At 43.3% G+C, this 24934-nt stretch overlaps 1 protein-coding gene across 2 annotated transcripts; it reads left to right on the top strand.

The window, feature by feature from the left end:
* Positions 1 to 289: 289 nt before the first annotated feature.
* NIFK (nucleolar protein interacting with the FHA domain of MKI67) lies at positions 290 to 24671 on the top strand. 2 transcript variants are annotated; one of them, XM_044936552.2, is made up of 7 exons: positions 290 to 479; positions 1582 to 1719; positions 6826 to 6934; positions 8565 to 8776; positions 9298 to 9366; positions 9490 to 9558; positions 24409 to 24671. In XM_044936552.2, exons 1-7 carry the CDS (start codon positions 375 to 377, stop codon positions 24424 to 24426), a joined length of 720 nt encoding a protein of 239 aa, XP_044792487.1. In that variant the 5' UTR covers positions 290 to 374; the 3' UTR covers positions 24427 to 24671. The 2 variants fall into 2 exon arrangements, with proteins under 2 accessions (XP_044792487.1, XP_006076061.3); XM_006075999.4 differs by lacking the exon at positions 24409 to 24671 and adding an exon at positions 9827 to 10713 and having other exon boundaries at positions 291 to 479.
* The last annotated feature ends 263 nt before the right edge of the window (positions 24672 to 24934 follow it).

Here is a 24934-nt window from a genome sequence, read left to right as displayed (position 1 = left end):
GCTTAGAAAAGCCCTCCCAAGGGGAGCTCCTGGACACAGAGCTGACTTCGTTGGCAGGTAGAATCACTGTCAGGCAGGATATCTAAATATTGAGCAGCCAGGCGAATGAGCACCTCCAAATGGAGGCAACCCTGAACGTGACAAACGACACCTGCCAGCCGAGAAGCCCCTTGAGCCCTTTCACCGCGCTGCGCCACGCCCTATGCCTCGCCCTCGCGCTACGCTGTCTCCCAGGCTCCGCCCCCGCGCCGTGCGCCCAGGCTCCGCCCCGGAGCCGTGCCGCAGGCCCCGCCCTCCCTTCCGCTTTGGGGAAGCAGAGGGTCTGGCGTTTCCGGTTGTACCGCGTGGGTCTCGTCCGAGTACGAGCTGGCGGAATGGCGGCGTTCGATGGCCCGGCAAAGCCGCTCCTGTCCCTAAACCCGCAGGAGGATGCCAAATTTAAAAAGGAGGTGGCTCAGGTTCGTCGGCGTGCGACCAAGGTGAGCGGCCGGCGCGGGCCCGACCGCGAGGGGAGGTGGCGGACCGGGTCTGGGGGTCCCGCCCGCGCGCCTCGGCCTCACCAAGCGTGTGCTTCGTCCGGCGTCACCCAGGTCGGGCCCCGACCTCAAGAGCTTGCGGGCCGAGGTTTCCTCCGGAGGACAGAGAAGTGACGGCTTTGGGCCGCGCGGGCTTTAGGGTCCTTACGGAGGTAAGGTAAGGAGTGGGTATCGCGGGGATGCTCGAAGAGAGGAGAGCCAGCTGTTGGGTCGGCCCTCGTCCCGCGGATCAGCTCCAGTCCAGCTTCGGCTGGGCCCCCAAACTGGGGAGATTTGTTTGCCTGGTTAGTGGTTTTGGAATTCTTAAAAGACAGTATTACCCAAGTTCTATTCGCTGTTTGGGGGCCCTGATATCAAGTTCAATAATATTTGCCCAAGATTTTATCATAAAATGTACATGGAAAAGCTTAAAAGTCTGTATTACCGAAGGCAGGAGTTCGAGGACAGATACTAAAAGGTTAGTAGGCTTCGTGAAGGTTTACTGACGTCTTAGAATTGTTTCTTTACTTGGGTGCGAGTAAATGGTGATCTGCAAACAATATTGAAGGGTATGTTTGTTAGAGTTCTTAGGCCAGAAGATTTTATCTGTTAATTCAGCGTGTAGTTACTGAGTATTCGTGCTCGGAGAGGGAAGCTGAGAAGACAGGCTACTGCTTGGCGATTGTCTTCGAGGACACCCTTTTTTTTTGTTGTTGTTGTTGGAGTATAGTTGATTTACAGTGTTGTGTTAATCTCTCCTGGGGTGTTGAATATAGTTCCCTATGCTATACAGTAGGACCTTGTTTATCCATTTTCTGTATAATAGTTTGCATCTGCTAACCCTAAACTCCCACCCCCTCCCCCACCCCGCTCCCCGCTGGGCAACCATAAGTCTCTTCACTATTATTCTTTATAGTTTCTGTTGTGGTAAGTGGAAATACAGGGTAGGTTTTTGATCTTTTGTCTTAATCTAAGAGCAGAGTTTCACAAGTTTTGTTGCAGTGTGATTTTTTTTTTTTAATTAAATATATATATATATATATTTCCCTGGTCTTTATGTTTTCAGCAACAGGAGAAACAAAAACCTACTCCTGGAGTAATCTATGTGGGCCACTTACCACCAACCCTTTATGAAACCCAGATCCGAGCATATTTTTCCCAATTTGGCACTGTTAGAAGATTCAGACTGTCCAGGAGTAAAAAGGTAAGATTTTTGTATTGAATTAGATTGTTTTATTTTCCAAAAGCATATCATCCTTGACAGGTTTTGGAGCATGTTTGCATGTTACCGCTTATCACACTTCATTCCAGAAAGGGATTGGATAAGGTCTAGAACCTGAAGCAGACGGAGAACAAAATTAGTATTCCTGTGAATGTGTATTTTACTTTTTTTTTTTAAGGTAATTGCCTCAGTTCCTCAAATTAAATTGGCAATCCTTGTGAGTCCTTTTTATCCTGTAACTACTAACCCAAGGGTTCATGAACTTAAGTGTGAGGCTGGACTCTACACCTTATTGGTTGTGTGACTTTGGGCAAATTCTATAAGCTGCATGCTTGTTTTCTCAGGAGTATTGAATCAAAGCTTAAATGAGGTAATGAGTATAAGATTCTTAGAACAGTGCCTGATACACAAAGTACTGTAAAAATGTCACTGTATCATACTTACCTCCTAATAAAGATTTGTGTGGTTTATTTCAGTAATAGGGTGTGGCCAACCTTATTTTTTTTCCTACATACAATACTTGTAACCACAGAATTCTTGTTATTGGAATCTCTTTTTTTCTTGATAGTTTTTTCACATTTTACCACTTAAGTTACAACAGAACAGAGTTAACTACTTGTCCCTGCTCTGTTGTCACTGCCTGAATATGCTGCAGTTCGTTTATCCACCCTCTTGTTGAACGTTAGCTTTCTTCCAGTCTTGTCGATGAAACTGCTGGGAACATTCTTAGTGCAGGTATAGGTGACTTTCTCTTGAATAGTATTTTTCAGACCTTGAATCCACAATAAGAAGTAAGTTTTACAGCACAAGCCAGCACACATGTACCTGTACGTAAACATTAACTGAAATAAAAATCTAGGAAGATGATACTTAATTTTCCCATTCAGTTTATTTAAAAATACTTTTCTGGCATAATAAATTGATTCTGCTGCCCTTTAAAAGGGCAACTTTTAAACTCTTCAAACTCTGAGTTTGAAAAATAGCACTTTATAATATATCCTCTGGATGAGTATAGAATGATCTGTCTCATTTTTAGTGAGATTCAGTCAGTTCAGTCACTCAGTCGTGTCCAGCTTTTTGCGACCCCGTGAATCACAGCACGCCAGGCCTCCCTGTCCATCACTAACTCCCAGAGTCCACCCAAACCCATGTCCATTGAGTCAGTGATGCCATCCAACCATCTCATCCTCTGTCATCCCCTTCTCCTCCTGCCCTCAATCTTTCCCAACATCAGGGTCTTTACCAGTGAGTCAGCCCTTCGCTTCAGGTGGCTAGAGTATTGGAGTTTTAGCTTCCAATCAGTCCTTCAGGGCTGATTTCCTTTCGGATGGACTGGTTGGATCTCCTTGCAGTCCAAGGGACTCTCAAGAGTCTTCTCCAACACCATAGTGCAAAAGCATCAATTCTTCTGAGCTCAGCTTTCTTCACAGTCCAACTCTCACATCCATACATGACCACAGGAAAAACCATAGCCTTGACTAGACGGACCTTTGTTGACAAAGTGATGTCTCTGCTTTTCAATATGCTGTGTAGGTTGGTCATAACTTTCCTTCTAAGGAGTAAGCGTCTTTTAATTTCATGGCTGCAGTCACCAACTGCAGTGAGTTTGGAGCCCAGAAAAATAAAGTCGGCCACTGTTTCCACTGTTTCCCCATCTATTTGCATGAAGTGATGGGACCAGATGCCATGATCTTCGTTTTCTGAATGTTGAGCTTTAAGCCAACTTTTTCACTCTCCACTTTAACTTTCATCAAGAGGCTTTTTAGTTCTTCACTCTCTGCCATAAGGGTGTGTCATCTGCATATCTGAGTTTATTGATATTTCTCCCGGCAATCTTGATTCCAGATTGTGCCTCTTCCAGCCCAGCATTTCTCATGATTTACTCTGCATAGAAGTTAAATAAGCAGGGTGACAATATACAGCCTTGATGTACTCCTTTTCCTATTGGGAACCAGTCTGTTGTTCCATGTCCAGTTCTAACTGTTGCTTCCTGACCTGCATATAGGTTTGTCAAGAGGCAGGTCAGGTGGTCTGCTATCCCCATCTCTTTCAGAATTTTCCACAGTTTATTGTGATGCACACAGTCAAAGGCTTTGGCATAGTCAATAAAGCAGAAATAGATGTTTTTCTGGAACTCTCTTCCTTTTTCGATGATCCATCGGATATTGGCAATTTGATCTCTGATTCCTCTGCCTTTTCTAAAACCAGCTTGAACATCTGGAAGTTCACAGTTCACATATTGATGAATCCTGGCTTGGAGAATTTTAAGCATTACTTTACTAGCATGTGAGATGAATGCAGTAGTGAGATTGAGAATCATTATTGAGTATCATTATTTGTTTATCAGCCTTTGGTGTTCTGTGAAACACTTATTCATGTTTTTGCCCTTATTGTTTTTTTCAAAGACTTTTTTTTCTGTCTTTTGTGGGTTGTTATTTTTTAAGTGTTTTTCCATAATGAAGTGCAGTTGTGTTCACCAGCCTTGTGTTCTGAAAATGTTGACAGGGAAGTAGAAAGGAAAGTGTAATGAACATCCTCCCTTGGATTCACTCATTGTTAATATCCTGATACGTTAGCTTCATCTCTTCTCATATCTATAAAAACGTACATACCTTTTTGGGTTTTTAACCTTTTGAAGAAAGTGACAGTTGTAATACTTTAATATAAATACGTCATCATAAATCTAAGAATAAGGACATTGTGCTGCTGCTAAGTCGCTTCAGTCGTGTCCGACTCTGTGCAACCCCATAGACGGCAGCCCACTGGGCTCCCCCGTCCCTGGGATTCTCCAGGCAAGAACACTGGAGTGGGTTGCCGTTTCCGTCTCCAATGCGTGAAAGTGAAGTTGCTCAGTCGTGTCCGACTCTTGGCGGTCCCATGGACTGCAGCCCACCAGGCTCCTCCGTCCATGGGATTTTCCAGGCAAGAGTACTGGAGTGGGGTGCCATTGCCTTCTCCAAAGGACATTGTGCTACATAATCACAATATGATGATCTCATTTACTGCCTCTTCAAATATCCCCAATAGTCCTTGCCATTCTGGGATCTAGTTAGGGTTTATGGATTGCACTTGATCGTTTATCTCTTCATCGTATGTAGAACAGTCTCTCTGTCCCTGTTTTGCTTGTTTGGTTTTTCTTGACATTGGCTCTTTTAAAGAGTTGAGGCCAGTTTTCTTAGAAAGTCTGCTCCTTGATGCAGTGCACTGAAATGTAACATTTCCAGCTTTGTTGCATATTATAAAGCTACCCACCCCAGTTTTGACTATCTGCTTGGTATTTCTAACTTTCTTGGATTACTAGGTCAAGGTTTTGGCTTTTGAGTGTTTGGTTTGTGGGACACTTACATGTATTTTCACGTCAGATTTCAAAAGATTTATTATAGTGTCTTACACTCCACCATCGTTCCCCTCCTGAGTGAGTTGGGATGGTAGGAGGATTGTCAGACATTTAAAGTTTTACCAGAATCATCCTGTTGCGGATAACTAACCTGAGACTCTAGGTGGTGGCTGTGTCCTGATTGTTAGTCACTAGCACAGCTAGGAGTCAGCCTCCTGGCTCCCAACTCTTGTTAAGCCACACAGCCTGTGAATGGTTTCTTATTTCCAGGATCACATGACCAGTTTTGAGCCATATCCGAAAATAGTTTGTTTAATGCAAGATTGTAAAGTTTTTCTAATTGTTGTCACTAAGAATTGGAACTGTAGACGAGGGAAAGTTCTTTTTCTACTGCTCTAGGCTGAGACCCTATAAATTGGACTGAAAAACAGATTAAAAAGAGACTAAAATGTTTGCTTACTCATGGGAGTGCTCAAAGAAAGGGTTGTTAGAACTTTGAGGAGTGACAAGATTGAGGAAACAGTGCTTTGAGTTTATATGGTTGCAAGTTGTGGGGAGGCAAATATACAGGAGGCTAATAAGAATTCTAAGGTTTGGATCTTGGTGATAAAATCTGCTTAGTAAAGTTTGTTGTGTGGATTCCTCTAACATCTTTCTGATAGAAGGGAGAGGACGCCTTTCTAAATTTGTGTCCTGTTTTTAGGTAAATAAGGGGAGGGCAGAGTTTCTTGTTCTATTTCTCAGTACCTTCAGCTCAATAATTATTTGCCAGAGGAGCAGATGTGGGGCAGGCATACCCTGCCACCCTAAAGTAACATGTATCGAGTACTTGACAAAAGTGTGGAGCACTTGCCAGTTATTTTGTGTTTTCATGGCAACTCTATGAGAGTGTTTATTTTATCCTCATTTTATAGAAGGAAAAACTGAGGCTTAAACATTCCTTATCTGAGTGTCAGAGCTAAGATCCAAACCTGAGCATTTGGACTTTAGAACTCTTGTTAGCAAGCTCATTAGGTTATGGTGTAGAGGCCAGAACCTAGCATGTGTGTCTCTGAGAGAGTGGTCCCTGGTCCTGTGCCCTCAGCTGTGGAGATGATCAGTCGTTGTTAAACATGACAGTGAATGCGATGTTTTATTGATGGGCTGGGAGACACTGACTTAATTTCTTTTCATTTTTTTTTTCATATAAATGGGAATTACATTACCTGTGTTTTTGTGACGCATTTATTCCATCTCCCAAGTAGATGGATAATATGACCACCCATGAGGTCAATGAGTAAAGGACTATGGAGCCTACCAGATTCCTTTATGTTGGCTGTTGCTACTGAATAAATTCCAACTATAATCCCAGGAAATCTTCAAAACCAGAGGCAAATTTAAATTATTTTGGATCTTTTCTTTCCCTGTAACAGTCTGCACACTATGTGATTTGAAATTGAAAATTAAAGGTGTCTTAATGTTATTCCTTAATGCTATTCCTACTGCGAATTCCCTGGTAGCTCAGTTGGTATCTGCCTGCTGTGCAGGACACCCAGGTTCAATCCCTGAATCGGGAAGATCCCCTGAAGAAGGAAATGGCAACCCACTCTAGTATTCTTGCCTGGAAAATCCCATGAACAGAGGAGCCTGGCAGGCTATAGACTCGCAGGAGTCGGACATAGCTAATGTACATTATTTAATGACATTTTAGGGGTTTGGTGGCACATGAGTATGTAATTGTTCTGCTTTTTGTGGTGGATTTGTCATTGCAGACTGGAAATAGCAAAGGCTACGGCTTTGTGGAGTTTGAATCTGAAGATGTTGCCAAAATAGCTGCTGAAACAATGAACAACTACCTTTTTGGTGAAAGACTCTTGAAGTGTAAGTACCCGATTCTTAGCCTGTGGGATTTCAGGGATACTCCTGCTGACGGTGGCTGCGGTGGGAGGTTGCTTAGCTGCTTTTACGTCCCACCTCATCCCTGGGATGAGTCTCCTAAGCAGTGGTGCAACAATTTAAGTGCATTTTCAAGATAGGTTTGAACTGGAATTTTAAGATTTCTGGAGTGAGAGCTGTTTTCTGCTGAGATGGAGTTGGAACAGTTTCCTTAAGGAGTAAATAGGAAGGGCTTCCTGGTGAGGTGTGGGAGGCTTCCCTGAGGAAGAGTCATTAAAGTTGGAACCTGAAGATTAAATAACAGCCAGGTGAAGGGGTGGAACTGAGAATTTGGTGGGGGGACAGCAAATGCCAAACCAGTGACAAACGTAATTGCCTTCAAGGAGCATAGCGAGAGATGAGGGAGGAGAAGTAGATGAATGAAGGTCAGGTTACCAGAAGCCATGTAAAGCACAGTTTAGAATACATGCTGAGGACAGCAGAAACCACTAATGGTCCTAGACAGGATGATGTTCAGGGTGAGGAGTCACATGTCAGCCAGTCTTCATGGCCTTGGCTGAAGCTCCCCTGCAGAGAAACCATTGGAAGTACAAGGGCGACAGTAGCAGATGAGAGGTTCATCCCGCAGGAGGTGGAGCTCCCACCGACCCGCCTCCCCAGAGCAGCCCATCCGGAGCCAGCACCCAGGTCACACCTCTCCATCTTAGTTCCTGTTGCTGTGAGAGAGGGTCCCAGAAGCCCCCTGAGATCCTGGGTGTTATTCGCACATGAAAAATGTGGCTCTTGCCAGAACGAAGTGGGTGATTGGGTGACCACATGTGTGAGATCCCTGCTGTGCTCCACCTGACTTCTGAAGGGTGGCACAAACAGTTCTGAACTCCAATATGAGGTGTTAGCCACATCCCCACCTTTTCTTTTTTTTTCAGGGGAGTAGTTTGTCTTGGAGGTGATCCCAGGGAAATACTTGTAAGGAGTGGAGATTTGACAGGGAGGAAGGAAGTCAGTAAAGGGTATGTTAGCAAGCGGGTTATTTAGGCATTTGGGCTCCTTCCTGCTGGTCACCTTGGGAAACAGAATTATCCCAGCTGACAAGCACAGAAACTGGGATCTTTGTGTACCATCTATCACTGGTGGAGGGTAGATCCCAGGGATTTTGGCTTCCCTGCATAAGGGGCTCAGTGTGCATCCCTAAGCAGAGAGATACAGATAAGCAGTGAGCTGCCTTAGTCTTGGGCAGGTGCCTGGAGGATATGAGCCAGAAGGTCAGAGCTTCTGCTGTTGTGAGTCACACAGTCTAAAAGTGGGAGTCCTTTTAGCTTCGGGAACCCTAAGGCTTCATTTCCACACACTCCTCTATGCACTCGTCTTGTTCACTCATGTATCTCTAGTCCTGGAATCGTTCTTGGCACACAGTGAGTGAGTGGTAGATAATTGTGGGCTGTCTGACTTTCCCTTGGGTACCTGCTTTATTCTTTCAGGCTTCTCCATGTAAATGGGGGACACATCAATTTGATTATGCTACAAGTGACACAAGGGAGAGTCTGGAGTGCTCATTAAAATCCTTTCCCTCCAACTTGATTGAGAACTTTTTTTTTCTTTCTTTTTTTAATTGTAGGTCATTTTATACCACCTGAAAAGGTACATGAAGAACTTTTTAGAGAGTGGCATATGCCATTTAAAAGGCCATCATATCCAGCAGTGAAACGGTACAATCAGAATCGGTCACTTGTTCAAAAGCTACGGATGGAGGAGCGGTTTAAAAAGAAGGAAAAATTACTCAGGAAGAGATTGGCTAAAAAGGGGATTGACTATAATTTCCCTTCATTGGTGAGTGTTCCTTTGTATAAAATGTCTCACCCAGTGTCTCGCCTTACGAGGTTTTGACTGAATGTTTGACACTGCAGTCATTGTAGGCTTGTCTTTGTAGGTTTGTCGAGCAGTCCTAGTATTTCCTGTTACACTACACAGGGGAGGAAATCCTGAAAGGGATTAACCAATTTGCAACACGTACCTGATTTAGTAGTTTTAGATGATTGAGTGAAACCTTATTTGACCGAAAACCATAATGCTTGTAGATTACTAGTAAAGGTGTCATTGCCAGGATTAAATGTTTGGTTATATTGTATGTTACCAGTAAATACCAAGACTGTAAAATGACCATCCTTTTTATGCCATTTTAGTTAAAATTTTGTTTCATGGTCCTTTTAAGTTGGAAATAGTCCTAAAAGTCTGTCAGAATTAACTAATAAGCATATGTATAATGATCTAATGGTAAGTTTTAAAATATACATATGTGAGACTGCTAGTTTTACAACTTCTTTTTCTATTACTTCTGTATGCTTATTTAGGTTAAGGTATTACATAAAAATGAGGAAAAGGCTTCAAACACTGGTCCTCAAAATTCCAGAAAGCACCAGGTAAAACTTTTGCTTATCATATTACCCACTTGATACTAGAAAAAGATAAATGGGGAAGTACATTCAGGACCACTATATCTAGTCAACACGCAGATTGATGAAGTCTCTTAAAATTTATTGAAGGCTTTACGTAAGAAGAAGAAAGCTGCTTCAGTCACTCCTGAGACTCCTGAGAAGGCTGTGGGTAGCCAGGTAAGAGTGTCCCCAGTATTCTGGGAATCCGGTATTGCAGTTTAAAGGAGGAAAGGCAGTTGCTGCTACTGTCGCTTTGCTTGCTCAATCTTGTAACGAAGTCTGATCAGCACCTAAGCGCTTAATCATGTGCAGCTATATCATCAAATGATGGAAACAGGCCAAAAATAATATGCGTAACTTATAAAAATAGAGGAGTGGCGGTGGGAGAGGGTCATTCCTAATATCGTCCCACATTTATGTATTATAATCTTTCACTTGAACCCAGGGTCCCACACCAGTTTGTACACCAACATTTTTGGAGAAACGAAAATCTGAAGTGGCTAAAATGAATGATGATGATAAAGATAATGAAATAGTTTTCAAACAGCCCGTATCTGGTGTAAAAGAAGAAACACAGGAGACTCAACCACCTGCAAGTTCAAAGAAAAAAAGACGAAGAAAACACAATCAGTGATTTTTTTTTTTAATGTATTGTGTATAGTTCTTCTGAAAAGATGATTTTATTATGAAGACTAATTCTTTATATTTAACTAGATACAGTGGAATGTAACCAGTAACAAGATAGTTGGGAAAAAACTGTCAATTCAAGTCCCTGAGGAAAGCAGTCAGTGATTCTGGCTTCCCTGCCCTTGCTGAAATCCGGGGTGCACACCAGTTTACAGCAGCTAGGCTTCCACTGCCTCTTGTCCTGTCTCTAGTTTTCTTTGCAGTTTTCACAGGTGCTTGTAGTTACTCTGCCTGGAGAGAAGATCACTATTAACTGCTGGTTTAAGTACTAAACTGTAACCTTTGTTGTTACTATCAAATAAAGAAAATCTTGCTTGACCGTCAAAATAGTTCTCTATTAGACCAAGCACATTTAACCCATCAGATGGCTGAAACTGGAAGTCAGATTCTATGGGCAGTGAGAAGGAGGTGTCAGTACTAATAGAGACTCATTTATGTATATACGATCATTTTTACCAATGTTAAATTAGTTTGTGGTGGGCTGGCATGGATTAATTAATAACTACCATCTTGTATCAGTATCATCAATCAGGAATTTGGTTTCAAGATTCATGTAGTGACCACCTGATAAACTTTTTCTGTTTTTTGTATGCAAGGGGAACTTGGATATCCTGAAATAAAAAATTGTTGGGTTTTGCCTTTCAATGATCTTTTAAGGTTTTGATACCCTTGAAATGTGTCAGCTAATTGAAGTGAAGTAAAAGTCTCTGAGTCGTGTCCGACTCTTTGCGACCCCGGGGACTAATACAGTTCAGTCCATGGAATTCTCCAGGACAGAATACTGGAGCGGGTGGCCTTTCCCTTCTCCAGGAGATCTTTCCAACCCAGGGATCGAACCCAGGTCTCATGCATTGCAGGTGGATTCATTACCAGCTGAGCCACAAGGGATCAGCTAATTCAGTTTCATTAAAAGGATTCATTACCAGGAAACATTTTTTCATGTAATAGTTGTTAGATATTATGATGATAATACTGACCTAGGTGAATCAGTTTTAATACACAGAGAGCATAGGGACTTGCCTGGTAGTCCAGTGGTTAAGAATTTGCCAGTCAGTGCAAGGGACACAGGTTCATCCCTGGTCAAGATTCTACATGCCACAGAGCAACTAAACCTGCGCACCTAGAGCCCATTCTCCCCAACAAGAGAAGCCACTGCAGTGAGAAGCCTGTGCCCCGCAACTTGAGACCAGCCCCTGCTCACTGCAACTAGAGAAAGCCCACAAATAGCAACAAAGCCACACGCACCCAAAAAATAAACATACAAAGAACATCTTAGCTCTAGATTAGTCCCTATAGACTATGTTCATTATGTTTAATTAAATTGAATGAGTAACAGACCTGCCTACCTCTTTGAACCATGTCTGAATTTGTGGACCTAGAAGTCCATCTGGTTTCCATTCTGGGAAAGCACCAGATAAGCTTACCAATGCAGCCTGACAGATTTTTATTATTTCCCTGTTAACTGACCTACTGCCCAGACACTCCTCTTCTAGCTTGGTACTGATCATCATCACTTGACATGTGAGGAGTTTCTTGATGTACCCTGGAGCTGGATGGGGAGAGGGGTTTTTAGCATATATCATGGCAAAGAAATAGAGTTGAACTTAACATTTTCCTGGGAACTAGATTAGGAGCATTTGTCAAAGTAGTGTGGAGTTGATCCTCAGATTTTGTAGGGAAAAAATCAAGAATCTGGAAGTTGTAACCGTGGCTGATGGATCATGAGTCTGTCTCACTGCAATATGGCAAAGACTGTTCAAAGACTGACACAGGTGGGCACAGCAGGGCTCTGTCCCCTGTGCAGTGATGCCCGTGCCTGCTCTCAGCCCACAAGTGTGATGAATGTATACAAGTAATTTGCACTTTCTATAGGCAGAAAAAATCACAAGGCCCAAACCTAACTACATCATGGGTCAGCCTGTGGCCCTCAAAGCGACCAGTTATCCTGCTGCCCAATCCAACCTGCTGCAGGGTTTTGTTTTACATTTTTAAATAGTTGAAAAAAATTGAGAAGTGAGTTTCAGGAAGTTCCCTGGTAGGGATCCTGCAAGCTGCCCATGCCACTAAAAAAAACAGTTAAGGGTGGGGATAGATAATTTAGGAGTTTGGGATTAACATACACGCCACTGTATATGAAACATAACAAACAAGAACCTGTTGTATAGCACAGGAAGCTGTACTCAATATCTTGTAATAACCCATAATGGAAAATAATCTGAAAATGAATACGCATGTAAACTGAATCACCTTGCTGTACGCCTGAAACTAACTTTGTAACTTCAATTTTTTAAAAAAGAAGAAGCTATAGCCTGGGTGCAAATATTTTCAAAGGACTTTTTATCTAGAATGGACCTCTGAAAAACAAGCAGCCTGAATTGTCATAGAAGCCAATTTCTGCCTTCTGATAATAAAATGAAAAGTAATACAAGCTGTTTCCTTTTTTCCAGCTCTGTGGCATCTTAGTTCCCCGACCAGGGGTTAGACTCGGCTACTGCAGTGAAAGTGCTGAGTCAACCGCGGGACCTCCAGGGAATTCCCCAGACTATTTTCAATACTTGTATTTGCATTAAGGACTCAGGCATGGTAGATGTGTGATGATAATGAACATTTATTAAATCCTTGCATGTGTATTAGCTCATTTAATCGGGACAACCTATGAAGTTAGGCAGTTCTGTTCCTATCTGAATGATGAGGAGACTGAAGCCCAGAGAGCTTAAAGAACTTGCCCAGAAATAGCATATGATGAGCCAATTCAACTGACTTCTTTTGACGTCCTTCCAACAAAATGGGCATGAAAGCTAGATTGTTAGTGACAGTGGGAAAAAGGAAAGACGCAAAAGCCTTGTGCTGACCTGAGCTGGTGACTGGAATGGAGGCAGAAGTGGGGCACTGGGGCAGGCGTGGGAGGAGGTGAAAAGTTCCCTTCTTCGAAGCTCAGTTTTGAAGCAGTTGTCAGCAACCTCACACTAGATGGCAGCAGATCCCAGGCGCTTTAAATGGACAGTCCTCTCCGTTCATTTAAGAAGCTAGCAAAATGCAAACTTATTAAAGGGGTTTATACCCTAATTTTTTTTAAACAAGACTTCCCTGAGAAAACTATTATGTGTAGAATGGGTTAACAACAAAGTCCTACTGAGTAGTACTGGGAACTATATTCAATATCCTGATAAACCTTAATGGAAATTAATGTTAAAAAATAGTATATATATGTATAACTGAGTCACTGTTGTATGGATGGAATTAACACAACATTGTAAATCAACTACATTTCAATTTAAAAGAAATGACCTCCCTGAGAAGCATCTTTGTACACACCCACACACACACCACCAATTTCTAGACAACCAAAGATAGAAGAAACTGCCACTATGAAATGACTCTTAAGCAACAGGGTGCTTAGTAACATTCTTTGGGTAATTGGTTATTGTTAAAAACATACTTGCAAAAGGATATCAGATAACCAGTAATACAACATACTGATGAAATGAACCGTGATCGTTTCTAGCTTATGAAGTTGCATGTAGTTATGAATAAGCATAGCTTAGGGTCATTGGACAATAATTATGGGAAATGGTTTTATAATTTGGTGTTTCCCAGTGTGTATTAGAATTTGGTGGCTGTATTTAAAAAGAAACGTTCATACAAGAGAATTTAGCTTTCCTGTTGTCATCACCGTAAACAATCTTTAGCCCATTCTGTTCAGAGTACTTCCTGTTGTCCACACACTATGCTCATTTAGGTTTTTTATTCATGAGGCCCAAATTAAAAGCACAAAATAAACGGATTGGGGTTTTTTTTTTTTCTTTTTTCGCACCATGCAGCTTACAAGGTCTTAGTTTTTCAAACAGGAATGGAACCCTGTTTTACAGGCCCTTGGCAGTGAGAGCTCAGAGTCTTAACCACTGGACCACCAGCAAGTTCCCTGGGACATTTTTCTATTTCAATTAGTAAATCTCAACATTTGAAATTATTTTCAAGTTCTATCTAGGTGTTATATTTCTGGCCATTTTCCTCTTAGGAACAAAAACAGAAACAAAACATAATTGTTTGGGAAGTCAGGGCTTCAGCTGGCTTCAGTTCAGGGCTTCAGTGACTGCTCCATTGATCCAGAGAATATTTCACATGCTTATCTACAAATTTCTCCCGACTCGGAAGCAATCTGTTTTAGAAACAAATTGCTCACCAAGTTATCTGGGTGGCCTGCGCTGCCTCTGTGTGTGTTGACAGAAAGAAGGAAATGTGTTCTGTGTTATGGAAGTTACATTTTTGTGCTCATAAGGGGCCAAGTTTAGAATTTCCCCTGTTAAGAATAAGTGCTGTCAACCCTACCATGCCCAGGAGAAGAAGTTCAGACATTCGATACTTGCCAAACATAGTTTCCGCAGCAAATGTGCCCTGAGCGACGCTGCTGGTCTCTGGCGGCTCCATTCACAGGTTCTACTATGACTTGAGCACCAGAGGGAAGAGCTGTGGCCTTGGCTCAAGGAAGAAGCACAGCTTTTGGACGAGAAACAATTAACTCTGAATTGTCCATCCAAGAGAGAAACTATTCAGATGGTTTTTGGCAGGGATATAGGATCATCACTGATAATTTTTTTCTTCTGAAGAAGGTGTCAATTTTTATTCTATTTCTGCTTTAACACTTAGCTAGATGATAAATATTGTGGGTTTTTCTAATTAGCTTTAAAAAAGACTGCCAATGCATGTTTGGTACAATAAAAAATGCAAGCAAGTTGTTTAGTAAATGCAAATTGTAGAAGTGTTTCCTACCTTGCATATTTGTACATAGCTAATTATCTGATTTAATGTTAATGTAGAATCAGCCATATAAAGGCATGTTACTCACCTAGCTCATTATTTAAGGTTTTCCGGTGACTTTTTATTTTTTTCAATTTTAAGTTATTGCCTGAATAGGTACTACATGCAAAAGGTAGAAAAGTTAGAATTGTTCCAACCGAGTGAAACATCAATCTGTCCATCCTGTTCAATTGCTCGCTCCACCCCACCAGCCGTGTCCCTCAGCTGGAGAAGTGCTCCCCCCTCGTCCTCTTGGGGTGCTGCCTCCCCAGGAAGCTGCCCAGTTTCTGGAAAAAAGAAGCCTTGTTTGTTTCCTCTTCATTGTCTGTTCGTTGTTGTTTATTTGCTAAGTCATTTCTTTGCAGCCCTGTGGACTGCAGCACTCCAGGCTTCCCTGTCCTTCACCATCTCCCAGAGCTTGCTCAAACTCACATCCATAGAGTTGGTGATGCCATCCAACCATCTCATCCTCTGTCACCCCCTTCTCCTCCTGCCCTCAATCTTTCCCAGCATCAGGATCGTTTCCAGTGAGTTGACTCTTGGCATCTGGTGACCAAAGTACTGGAGCTTCATTCAGCTTCAACAGCCCATCCCAAGTACCAGTATTCCTAAGGGTAGGAGCTTTGTCCTAGTAATGGTTATACCCCAGTGATTGAAACAATGCTGGTACATCATATTTGTTTCATTAACTCAATGAGATAGCCCCACTGTCACAACTAGAGAAAGCCTGCACAAAGCATGAAGACCCAGTGTAGTCCTAAATAAATTAATCAAATTTTAAAGAGAGACCAGTGTAGCTGGCACAGAGTTGGCAAAAAAGGCAGTGGGAGGAATGAGGGGGAAGGAAAGTGAGGCCAGATGGGGCATGTCCTCAGAAGCCATTGTTAATTGTTAGCCTTGACCCTGTGTAAGACGAAGAGCACTGGTGAATTTACATTTGGTGGTGGGGGGGTGGGTGGCTGTGTGGCACAGCTTGCGGGATCTTAGCTCCCCAACCAGGGATGAACCCTGACCAAGGCAGTAGATGTGCTGACTCCTAACCACTGGACTTCCAGGGAATTCCTGGTGGGTATACATTTTCAAAGGATCCCTGCTATACTGAAAACAGACTGAAAAACCACCCAAGAGGAAGTTAATGCCCAGGCCTTTATCCAGCAGGCATCCATAGTGGACTTGACCAGGGTGATACAATGAAAGAGACGAGGGGTGCTCGACTTTTGGAGATGGTATGAAGGTAGACATATTTGCTGATGTTGACATGGTGTGAGAGGGAAAAAAAGAGGAGTCAATTTTGACACGAACTATTTTGGCTACAGCATCTGGAAGAACAGAGCTGCACTGACTGAGATGAAAGCTGTGAGAAGGTGCTTCAAGGAAGGTCAGGGACCAGCAGCTACATGCCAGGTGGAAGTCAGAGGTGCCCATCAGACTGCCTGGAGATGTTCCTGAACTCAAGTCCGGCTGCTGCTGCTCAAAAATCGATGACTGAGGGAATCCCCTGGGGGTCAGTGGCTAGGACTCCGTCCTTTCGCTGCTGAGGACATGGGTTCAATCTCTGGTCAGGAAACTAAGATCCCGAAGCTGTGCAGCCATAAAAAGAATAAATAAATGTTTAAGAGAGAGACAAATGTAGGTAGAAAGGAAAGTTGCCTTTAATCAGAATGCGGGCAATCTAGAGATGGTGGGCTCAGTGTTCCCCATACACCACCTCTGAAGATTTTGCTCGGCCATGAAAGTTGTTGTTGTTGTTTTTTTTAATAATTTTATTTATTCATTTTTGGCTGTGCTGGGTCTTTGTTGCTATGCAAGATTTTTTCTCATTGCAGTGAGCAGGGGCTACTCTCTAGGTGTGGTTCCAGGGTTTCTCATTCCATTGGCTCCTCTTGCTGCAGAGCACAGGCTCTTAGAGCACATGGGGCTTCAGTAGTAGCAGCTCCCAGGCTCCAGAGCACAGGCTCAATAACTGGTGCACGGCCTTAGTTGCTCCAAGGCACGTGGGATCTTCCTGGAGGATCCAGCCCGTGTCTCCTGCGTTGGCAGGCAGATTCTTTACCACTGAGCCACCAGGGAAGTCCGGCCATGAAAGTTTTTAAAGGGAAAGAGGGAAGTAATCTCAGTGAATCACTGAGATGAGGGGTCAGAGTGGCTGCCACCCTTTACTGTGTACAGACTGCTGCTAGGACTGTTCCTGATGCTAACTGTTTACACAGTTTATTCCTGAGATTACTGAAGGGGAAGCTGGGGAAGAGATCTGGTCATCTGTTAATTACTTGTTCTTCATTTCTCTTCTTTGATCTACAGGAAGAACCAATACGTTAGACAAGGTATTGTGTGATTAAAAGATCTGAAAGGTGTGCTAGGGCCAGAACTGAGTAGGTCATGGGGGCACCTGGTTTAAGGTTAATAACAAGACAAAGGGGCCTCCTACAGAAACCTCTTTCCTGACAAAAGCCACTTACAGAGATGACAGGTGCAATTGGACATACAGTCTGATATTCAGTGGAGACCTCTGAGCTGAAGACAAAGATTCAGGTTACAGTCCTAAGATCTAGTGAGCCCTAGAGGAGGTGGTGAGGGAGCTGGGGCACTCCAGTACATGGAGGTCAGGGTGAGGGGCAGGATCCAGTCAGAGCAGGAGAATCAAAGTAAGATGGGAGGACAACCAGGACACAGAGGGCCTGGAAGTCAAGTGAAGACCGTGCCACTGGACAGGTCAAAGAAGATGAAGCCTAGGATGGACAGCTGGATTCATTAATGTGGCAGTGACTTGCAAAGGGACATCTAAGCTCATTTCCAGCCCTGAAGTTTTATGACTATCCATTTGGTTTATGCAGTCTTCCCAGATGACTCAAGCAGTAAAGAATACGCCTGTAGTGCAGGAAACACAGGAGAATTGAGTTTGATCTCTGGGTTGAGAAGATTCCCCTGGAGGAGGAAATGGCAACCCACTCCAGTATTCTTGCCTGGAGAATCCCATGGACAGAGAAACCTGGCGGGCTACAGTCCATGGGTCACAGAGTCGGACACAACTGAGTGACTAACACTTGGTTTATGCAAGTTACTCTGTTTTGAATTAAACAATTAAATAATGAACAGTCAAATCCTTCTTTCAACACAGTCCCCGCCCTCTCCCTGCTTCTTGTAGAACAAGGGCAGGAAGCATGGAATCCTCTTCCAGCTAATCTCTAACGCCATTACTCCTTCAGACATTAATTCTGCTTAGAGACTCAAGCTTTTAGATTGGAGTCAGGATACAAACCCACTTTAGCCTAGTTTCAATGTCTCTATCCTCATTACTTGTTTCTTTCCAGAGACCTCCTGAAACTTCTGGAAGTTACAAATCAGTCTTCTCATCCATCTTCTGCTCCAAATTAGAAAAATTTGACACCTACATAAGGATGTTCTTTTTATTTTCCTCCAGATACTTTGATGCTGCTGCTTGGTCTGAAAAGCATCATTCCTCTAATCAAGAATTACATATTTGAGACATTTAGGGCCAAGGCTAAGACACAGGATCCCATAGGAGGGAGCAAGACAATTAGGAGCCAGGCTCACAGAAGTCCATAATTTGTTTTTGTTTTTGTTTTTTTTCATATAAGCACTGCTTTAATAGCATTGGAGTTTGTATGTAGTTTTATTATATGTTACTTATATGTTGTTTTATTAAGTTTATATGTTTTTCATTTTCATTCAATTCAAACTATTTTTTAACTTCCCTTCTGCTTTATTCTTTGACCTGGATTGTTTACGAGTATGTTATTAAGTTTCCAAATATTTGAGAATTTTCCACATTTTTTGTTACTGATTTTTAAATTAATTCCATTGTCTAAAGATAACATACTTTGTATGATTTTAATCATTTTAAATTTATTTAGGCCTGTTTTATGACTCATAATGTAATATATATATGGGTAGATAGTCTGTGTGCATTTGACAAAAATATCCATTCTGCTGTCAAGAGAATTGTTCCATAATCTCCAACTAGGTCAAGTTAGTTGATAGTATTGCTCAAGCTTTTATGTTTACTAATTTTCTGTCTGATTATCAATTATCAAAAAAAGAGTGTTGAATTACTAACTATAATTATGAATTTGAGAAGACCACAGTTTTGTTGTTGATGATTAGGGAGCCTCGGTCCAACTTCTGGGATACGTGGCATCCAAACTTATGTAACATAAATTCCTCCTCTGTGAGTCTTTAGCCTGCCTCGATCAGGCATCCTTGATCTGTGTGCTTGGTCCTCATGATTTGTACTCTCCCTCAGGGAGATCCAGCTACATGCCCTGAATTTGACTACAGACATGATCACTAATGTGTCAGAGTTGAATGGGCAGAGTGCTTTATTTCTTAATGCTACATGAGATAACAGGGTGTCTGACAATACACAGGTGTCTCCACTTCAGTGAAGTGTGATGCTAGCTGCATGCAGACCCCGTGCCAGACATGCACGCAGCTGTGGGTACCCTGTCTGTGTGCACCACGCTCTCTGATCATCTCCTTCTCTTACCTCCCAACACACTATTTTTTTTTAATTGATATTAGCTACTTGTTATGTTCTTATTTCTTTTAATGGCCCAAAGGAAATTTTTCTCGGCAACCCATCTTCCTTTCTTGGAAATGGCACTCTGATTGCCTTTTAGTTTTTCTCACACTGGATTAATTTTTTTTCGTCCCAGGTAATGAAATTGAGACACTTTGGGTAAAGCCTGGGCCTGGGTGCTGATGGAGCAGGACACCTGGGGAGGAAGTCAGGGACCGGGGCCTCCCTGGCCCTGCAGGAGCTCACCAGCTGCCTTAGCCCTGCCCCTTCGCCTCCCTGAGCCTAGGTGTTTGGATCAGGCCAAGAAGTTAGGCACTGAGGTGGCCAGTCTCTGAGGTCTCTTTGGCCCTCACTTCTAGAGATCTTCACTGGCATTCCACCATGGATGCATACTCATCAGAAAGGAAGTTCTCCTCGCCCTCAGTCTGCCTGGTGATGGGAAAGATCTGAGACCTGGCTGGCCTGAGGATGCACAGTAAACAAACCCCCCATGACTACACCCCTGCCCCCACTGCTGAGGGTTCCCCCCACAGGTCAGTATGGCGCCCAGATTGCTGGTTGGAGGCGAGCGTGAGCTGTGAGGAGCCGAGGGACACTCCCCACTGGGGTGACTACTTATCTGCCTGTCTCCCTGGGACTGGGTCTTTATCCTCCTCAAGCCAACCCCTCTTTCACAGCCAGCCATCAACGGCACAGAACAAGTGCCCAGGAAGTGCCCAGTGAGTGAGTAGGCCATATGTGAGTGACTAAAGACAGTATAAGTGAGAGAAATGCCTAATCCGCTTAATGGGAAGGAGGAGAGCAAAGCAGACGACTATCTGACGCCACTCTGACTCCGGGAGGACCTAAGATTCAGCACACTGTCAGCCAGCATGCTGGGGATTTGCTCAACAGAAAAAGAATGTGAGGGCAGTCTGCGTGGTTTCTGCCTCCCCACCCCCAGTTGTCTTGAATTGACCACCTCTCTCCATGACCGATCCCTGTGGTTTGAATGGAGTGACCCTGCCCAGGCCACACGGACAGGTGTGTTACAGGCTTTGAGTGGCTTCCCTAGGACTCCTGCTAGAACAGTTGGGAATAGGCTTCTGGACTCCCAGCACACAAGCCTTGGGTTGCCAGTGGGCATCTTAACATTGCAGGGAGCTCCAGCCTGAGAATAAAACCAATTCCAAAGAAAGCCGAATGGGTTTCTGACACACTCATTGGAATCCCTTGCTCCAGCCAAGCCCAACATCCCCTGAACTTTCCAGTTAGATGGGCCAATAATTTCCTTTTCTGCCCCCTTAAAGCAGTTTGAATTGAGCTTCTGTGACAGATAACCAAAGATGTGCTGACAAAGCATCTCTTTTTTTTGGCCACACCACATGGCACGTGGGGTCTTAGTTCCCTGACCAGGGATAGAACCCGCACCACTGCCCTGGAAGCACAGAGTCTTAACTCCTGTGATCTCAGGTGGCCTCGGCCTGCACCGGCTTGGAGCCGGCTTGGGTTCCCAACCAGAGATTGAGGCTGGGTCGTGGCGGTGAAAGCACCAGATCTCAGCTACTAGACCGTGGTCAGTGACAAGGCCCTGGAATTTCAGCTTTGCAGAAAAGAATTTCCTCAAAGATGATAAGTAGTGAAGCCAGTAAAGTATTTATTAGGAAGAAAAATAGTACAGTATGTGTGGAGACACACGGGCAGACTCAGAGGGAGAGGCCCTGAGTTGCTGAGTCAGTCACATCCTCATTTCTTCTGGGTTTCCTTTGGCCAATCATTATGACTTGTCTGGTTCACAGTCCGTATTTGGTGTATCTCAGGATCCTCCCATGTGTTTACATGCATCTCTTAGCCAAGACAGATTCTACTGCAAAGGCCTATGGGTAGAACATCCCTTGACATGACTCCTCTTTGGCCTCTAAGGAGCCTTTCCTATGCATGTGTGGAAAAGGAGGTCCCCTGACTTTGGGAACGAGAAATATGTGGTCTGTGCAGGGTCCAGCCTCCTCCCTTAATTGCCCTGCTACTCTCATCTTGGACTTTTGGTCAATAGAGAATGAATCTCCAATTGCTTTACCCTGGGATGGGGCCCATCTGCCTCCTGCCTCAAGTGGACTGCCAGGGAAGTCCCAGATTTTTAAAAACTGGCAGTTTTGAAATAACCACAGGCTTTGAAGAGTCAAGTTTTATCAGAACAAACAGCATTGGAAAATATACTCTCAGAGGGGAGCCTGAGGACCATGCTGGAAAAGAGGCAGGGGTCCCCAGCCGTTCCAGGTCCTGCTGGGCCGACGTGGCCAGGCTTGGGGGCCACAGAGGTTAAGAACATTCCTCTCCTCCCTCCGCTCCTCCTGTGGTCCTCCTGCAAGCAGGTGTTGCTGCCTTTAAACAGGGCTTCTAAAAGTCTCAGCAAGCTGAGGGCAAGGGGCTCTAGAAGCCTGCAAGGAGTGGGGTGGGGGTCCCTGACACCTGTTTTGCTAGTAAAATGCAAGGAAGCCCACACAGACTTTTGCCACCCCTAGTGTGGCCAATGGGGGAGTCTCCCCCTCCCCCTGTTTGCATTGTAAACATGTCTTGAATAATTTAGCCCCTCTTTTTCTGGTTAGACATTACCCACAGCTGCCTGCTGGATGGAAAAAGCAGCCAACAAATCACCCAGCAGGTATGTGTCAGTGAAGAATTCCTCACTCGCTCACCAGCAGGATGCTGACCTTTCGTTTTAACAGCCTGGGGGTGGAAGGCCCTGAAAGTCACTTGTGCAGAGCATGGAGGTCGCTGCTCATTGATCCTCCCAGAGGCTCCATGTGTCTAGAAACTGATGTTGTAAGGACTTCACATATCCAGCAGGCAGGTCCTTTAAGCAGGCAACATGGGCCCAGTGGCAAACTTATTCGTTTTTCCTTCCAAAAACTGTGTTTTCAGAAAAAAAAAAAATTAAAAATTTGCTTTGCTGTCCAGTGGTAGATGGAAGCTTGGTAGCTTCTCACATGTCCCTCAGAAACAAAACAGACTTTAATGTCACCTTACTGATGGTACTTATTGCTGGGAAGGTTGACATTATCTGGAATACATGCCAGGTCCTGGGAGATGCTTTGAACATACTCTTCTTGCGCGTGTGTGTATGCTCAGTGTCTCAGTGGTGTCCGACTCTTTGTGACCTCATGGACTGTAGCCCGCCAGGCTCCTCTGTCCATGGAATTTTCCAGGCAAAAATAGTGGAGCGGGGTTGCTGTTTCCTACACAAGGAGATCTTCCCAACCCAGGGATCAAACCTGTGACTCATATCTCCTGCACTGGCAGGCAGATTCTTTACCCAGCAATCCCCACTCATCTTGTATATAGATCCGTAAAACATATACCTGTGAAGATAGACTTTATTTTTAATGCAAAAATACCACACAGACAAGCCAACTCAAACTCAGGCTAAGCAAATGGCTCAGACCTCAGAGTTTGTTGGCAGAAGAGAGCACATCCCCTGGGTCCATTGGACCCAAAATCCTATGTTCTGTATACTTTTTGCCACCTCCAATATATAAATAAAGGAATAGCAAAAGTTAATTTATTCATTTATTTTTAAAAAACTATTTTATGGAAATATAGTTGATTTTTTATATTGTGTTAATTTCAGGTACACAGCAGAGTGACTCAGTTATATATACATGTATACTTTTTCAGAATCTTTTCCATTATAGGTTATTATAATATATTGAATAGAATTACCTGTGCTATACAATAGATCCTTGTTGGTTATCTATTTTATACATATTCAGTTCAGTTCAGTCGCTCAGTTGTGTCCGACTCTTTGCGACCCCATGAATCGCAGCTCGCCAGGCCTCCCCATCCATCACCAACTCCCAGAGTTTACCCAAACTCATGTGCATCGAGTCGGTGATGCCATCCAGCCATCTCATCCTCTGTGGTCCCCTTCTCCTCCTGCGCCCAATCCCTCCCAGCATCAGGGTCTTTTCCAATGAGTCAACTCTTCGCATGAGGTGGCCAAAGTATTAGAGTTTCAGCCTCAGCATCAGTCCTTCCAATGAACACCCAGGACTGGTCTTCTTTAGGATGGACTGGTTGGATCTCCTTGCAGTCCAAGGGACTCTCAAGAGTCTTCTCCAACACCACACTTCAAAAGCATCAATTCTTTGCAACTCAGCTTTCTTCACAGTCCAACTCTCACATCCATACATGACCACTGAAAAAACCAGAGCCTTGACTAGACGGACCTTTGTTGGCAAAGTAATGTCTCTGCTTTTAAATATGCTATCTAGGTTGGTCATAACTTTCCTTCCAAAGAGTAAGCATCTTTTAATTTCATGGCTGCAGTCACCATCTGCAGTGATTTTGGAGCCCCCCAAAAATAAAGTCTAACACTGTTTCCACTGTTTCCCCATCTATTTCCCATGAAGTGATGTATTAATGTGTCTGTATTCATCCCAAACTCCTAATTTATCCCTCCTCTCTTTTCCCCTTTGATAACCATAAATTTGTTTTCTGTGTCCATGAGTTATTTCTGTTTTATAGATAAGTTCATTTTTGTCATATTTTAGATTCCACCTATAAGTAATATCATATGATATTTGTCTTTCTCTTTCTGGCTTACTTCACCAAGTATGATAATCTCTAGTTTCATCCTTGTGAAAATTTTAAATTAAGGATGAAAACTGTAAATTGAGTTTTCCTTTCTTGATATTCTAAAAGCACTTACTGTCTCTTCACCACTTTAAAAAATCAGCTTTATTGAGATATTTTACATATGATGAAATTCTACTTATTTTATTTTTTAAATGTTAAGTGTACAGTTGAAGGAGTTTGCACAAATGCACACACTAGTGAGAACAGCAGTGTTCAAGATACAGAACACTTCCTTCACCCCAAAGTCCCTCATGCCCCTTTGCTGCCAACCCCCTCCCAGTACTCCCACCTCCCAGCAACCACTGGTCTCATTTCTGACCCCAGAGTTTGCCTGTGTGTATGAATGGAATTGTAGGGCAGGCACTCATTTTTGTCTGTTTCTTTCACAGGACAGAACGCTCTCATGATCATCTGTGGACCAGTATTTTGTCTTCTTCTCTCTAGGTGATGTCCTGAATGAAGCAGTTTATCCCTTCACCAGCTGAGGGACCTGTGGACTATTTCCAGTCTTCTACTGTCATTAGTGAAGCTGCTCTAAACATCTGTGTACAAGACTTTGAAAATATGTTTTTGTTTCTCTTGGGTAAATACCCAGGAGTGGAATCTCTGATTATGAGATAAATGCATTACAAGTTTGTAGAAACCCACCAAACTATTTCCAAAGCAAGTTTATGTTTCTAACTGCTGTATGAGGTCCCCAGTTGCTCCACATCCTTGCCAACACTTGGTAGAGTCTTTTTTTTTTTTTTTTTACTTTTATTCTAGGCCCCTGCCCAGGGATTGAACCTAGGCCTTTGGCAGTGAGAACATGGAGTCCTAGTCACTGGACCACCAAGGAAATCCTGGTAGAATCTTATTAAGTTTAGCCATTCTAGTAGGTATTTAGAGAGATCTTATTGTAGTTTTGATTGCTGC

The sequence above is a fragment of the Bubalus bubalis genome, chromosome 2, assembly GCF_019923935.1.
Source record: "Bubalus bubalis isolate 160015118507 breed Murrah chromosome 2, NDDB_SH_1, whole genome shotgun sequence".
Taxonomy (NCBI): Eukaryota; Metazoa; Chordata; class Mammalia; order Artiodactyla; family Bovidae; genus Bubalus; species Bubalus bubalis.
This window is presented reverse-complemented; position numbering and strand designations above follow the sequence as displayed.

Excerpts from the sequence above, each read along its gene's own strand:
- NIFK (XM_006075999.4), top strand. The coding sequence starts at position 375 with ATGGCGGCGTTCGATGGCCCGGCAAAGCCGCTCCTGTCCCTAAACCCG. Across the intron at positions 6,935-8,564 it reads TGGTGAAAGACTCTTGAAGT|GTCATTTTATACCACCTGAA; the intron begins GTAAGTACCCGA and ends TTTTAATTGTAG. Across the intron at positions 8,777-9,297 it reads ACTATAATTTCCCTTCATTG|GTTAAGGTATTACATAAAAA; the intron begins GTGAGTGTTCCT and ends ATGCTTATTTAG.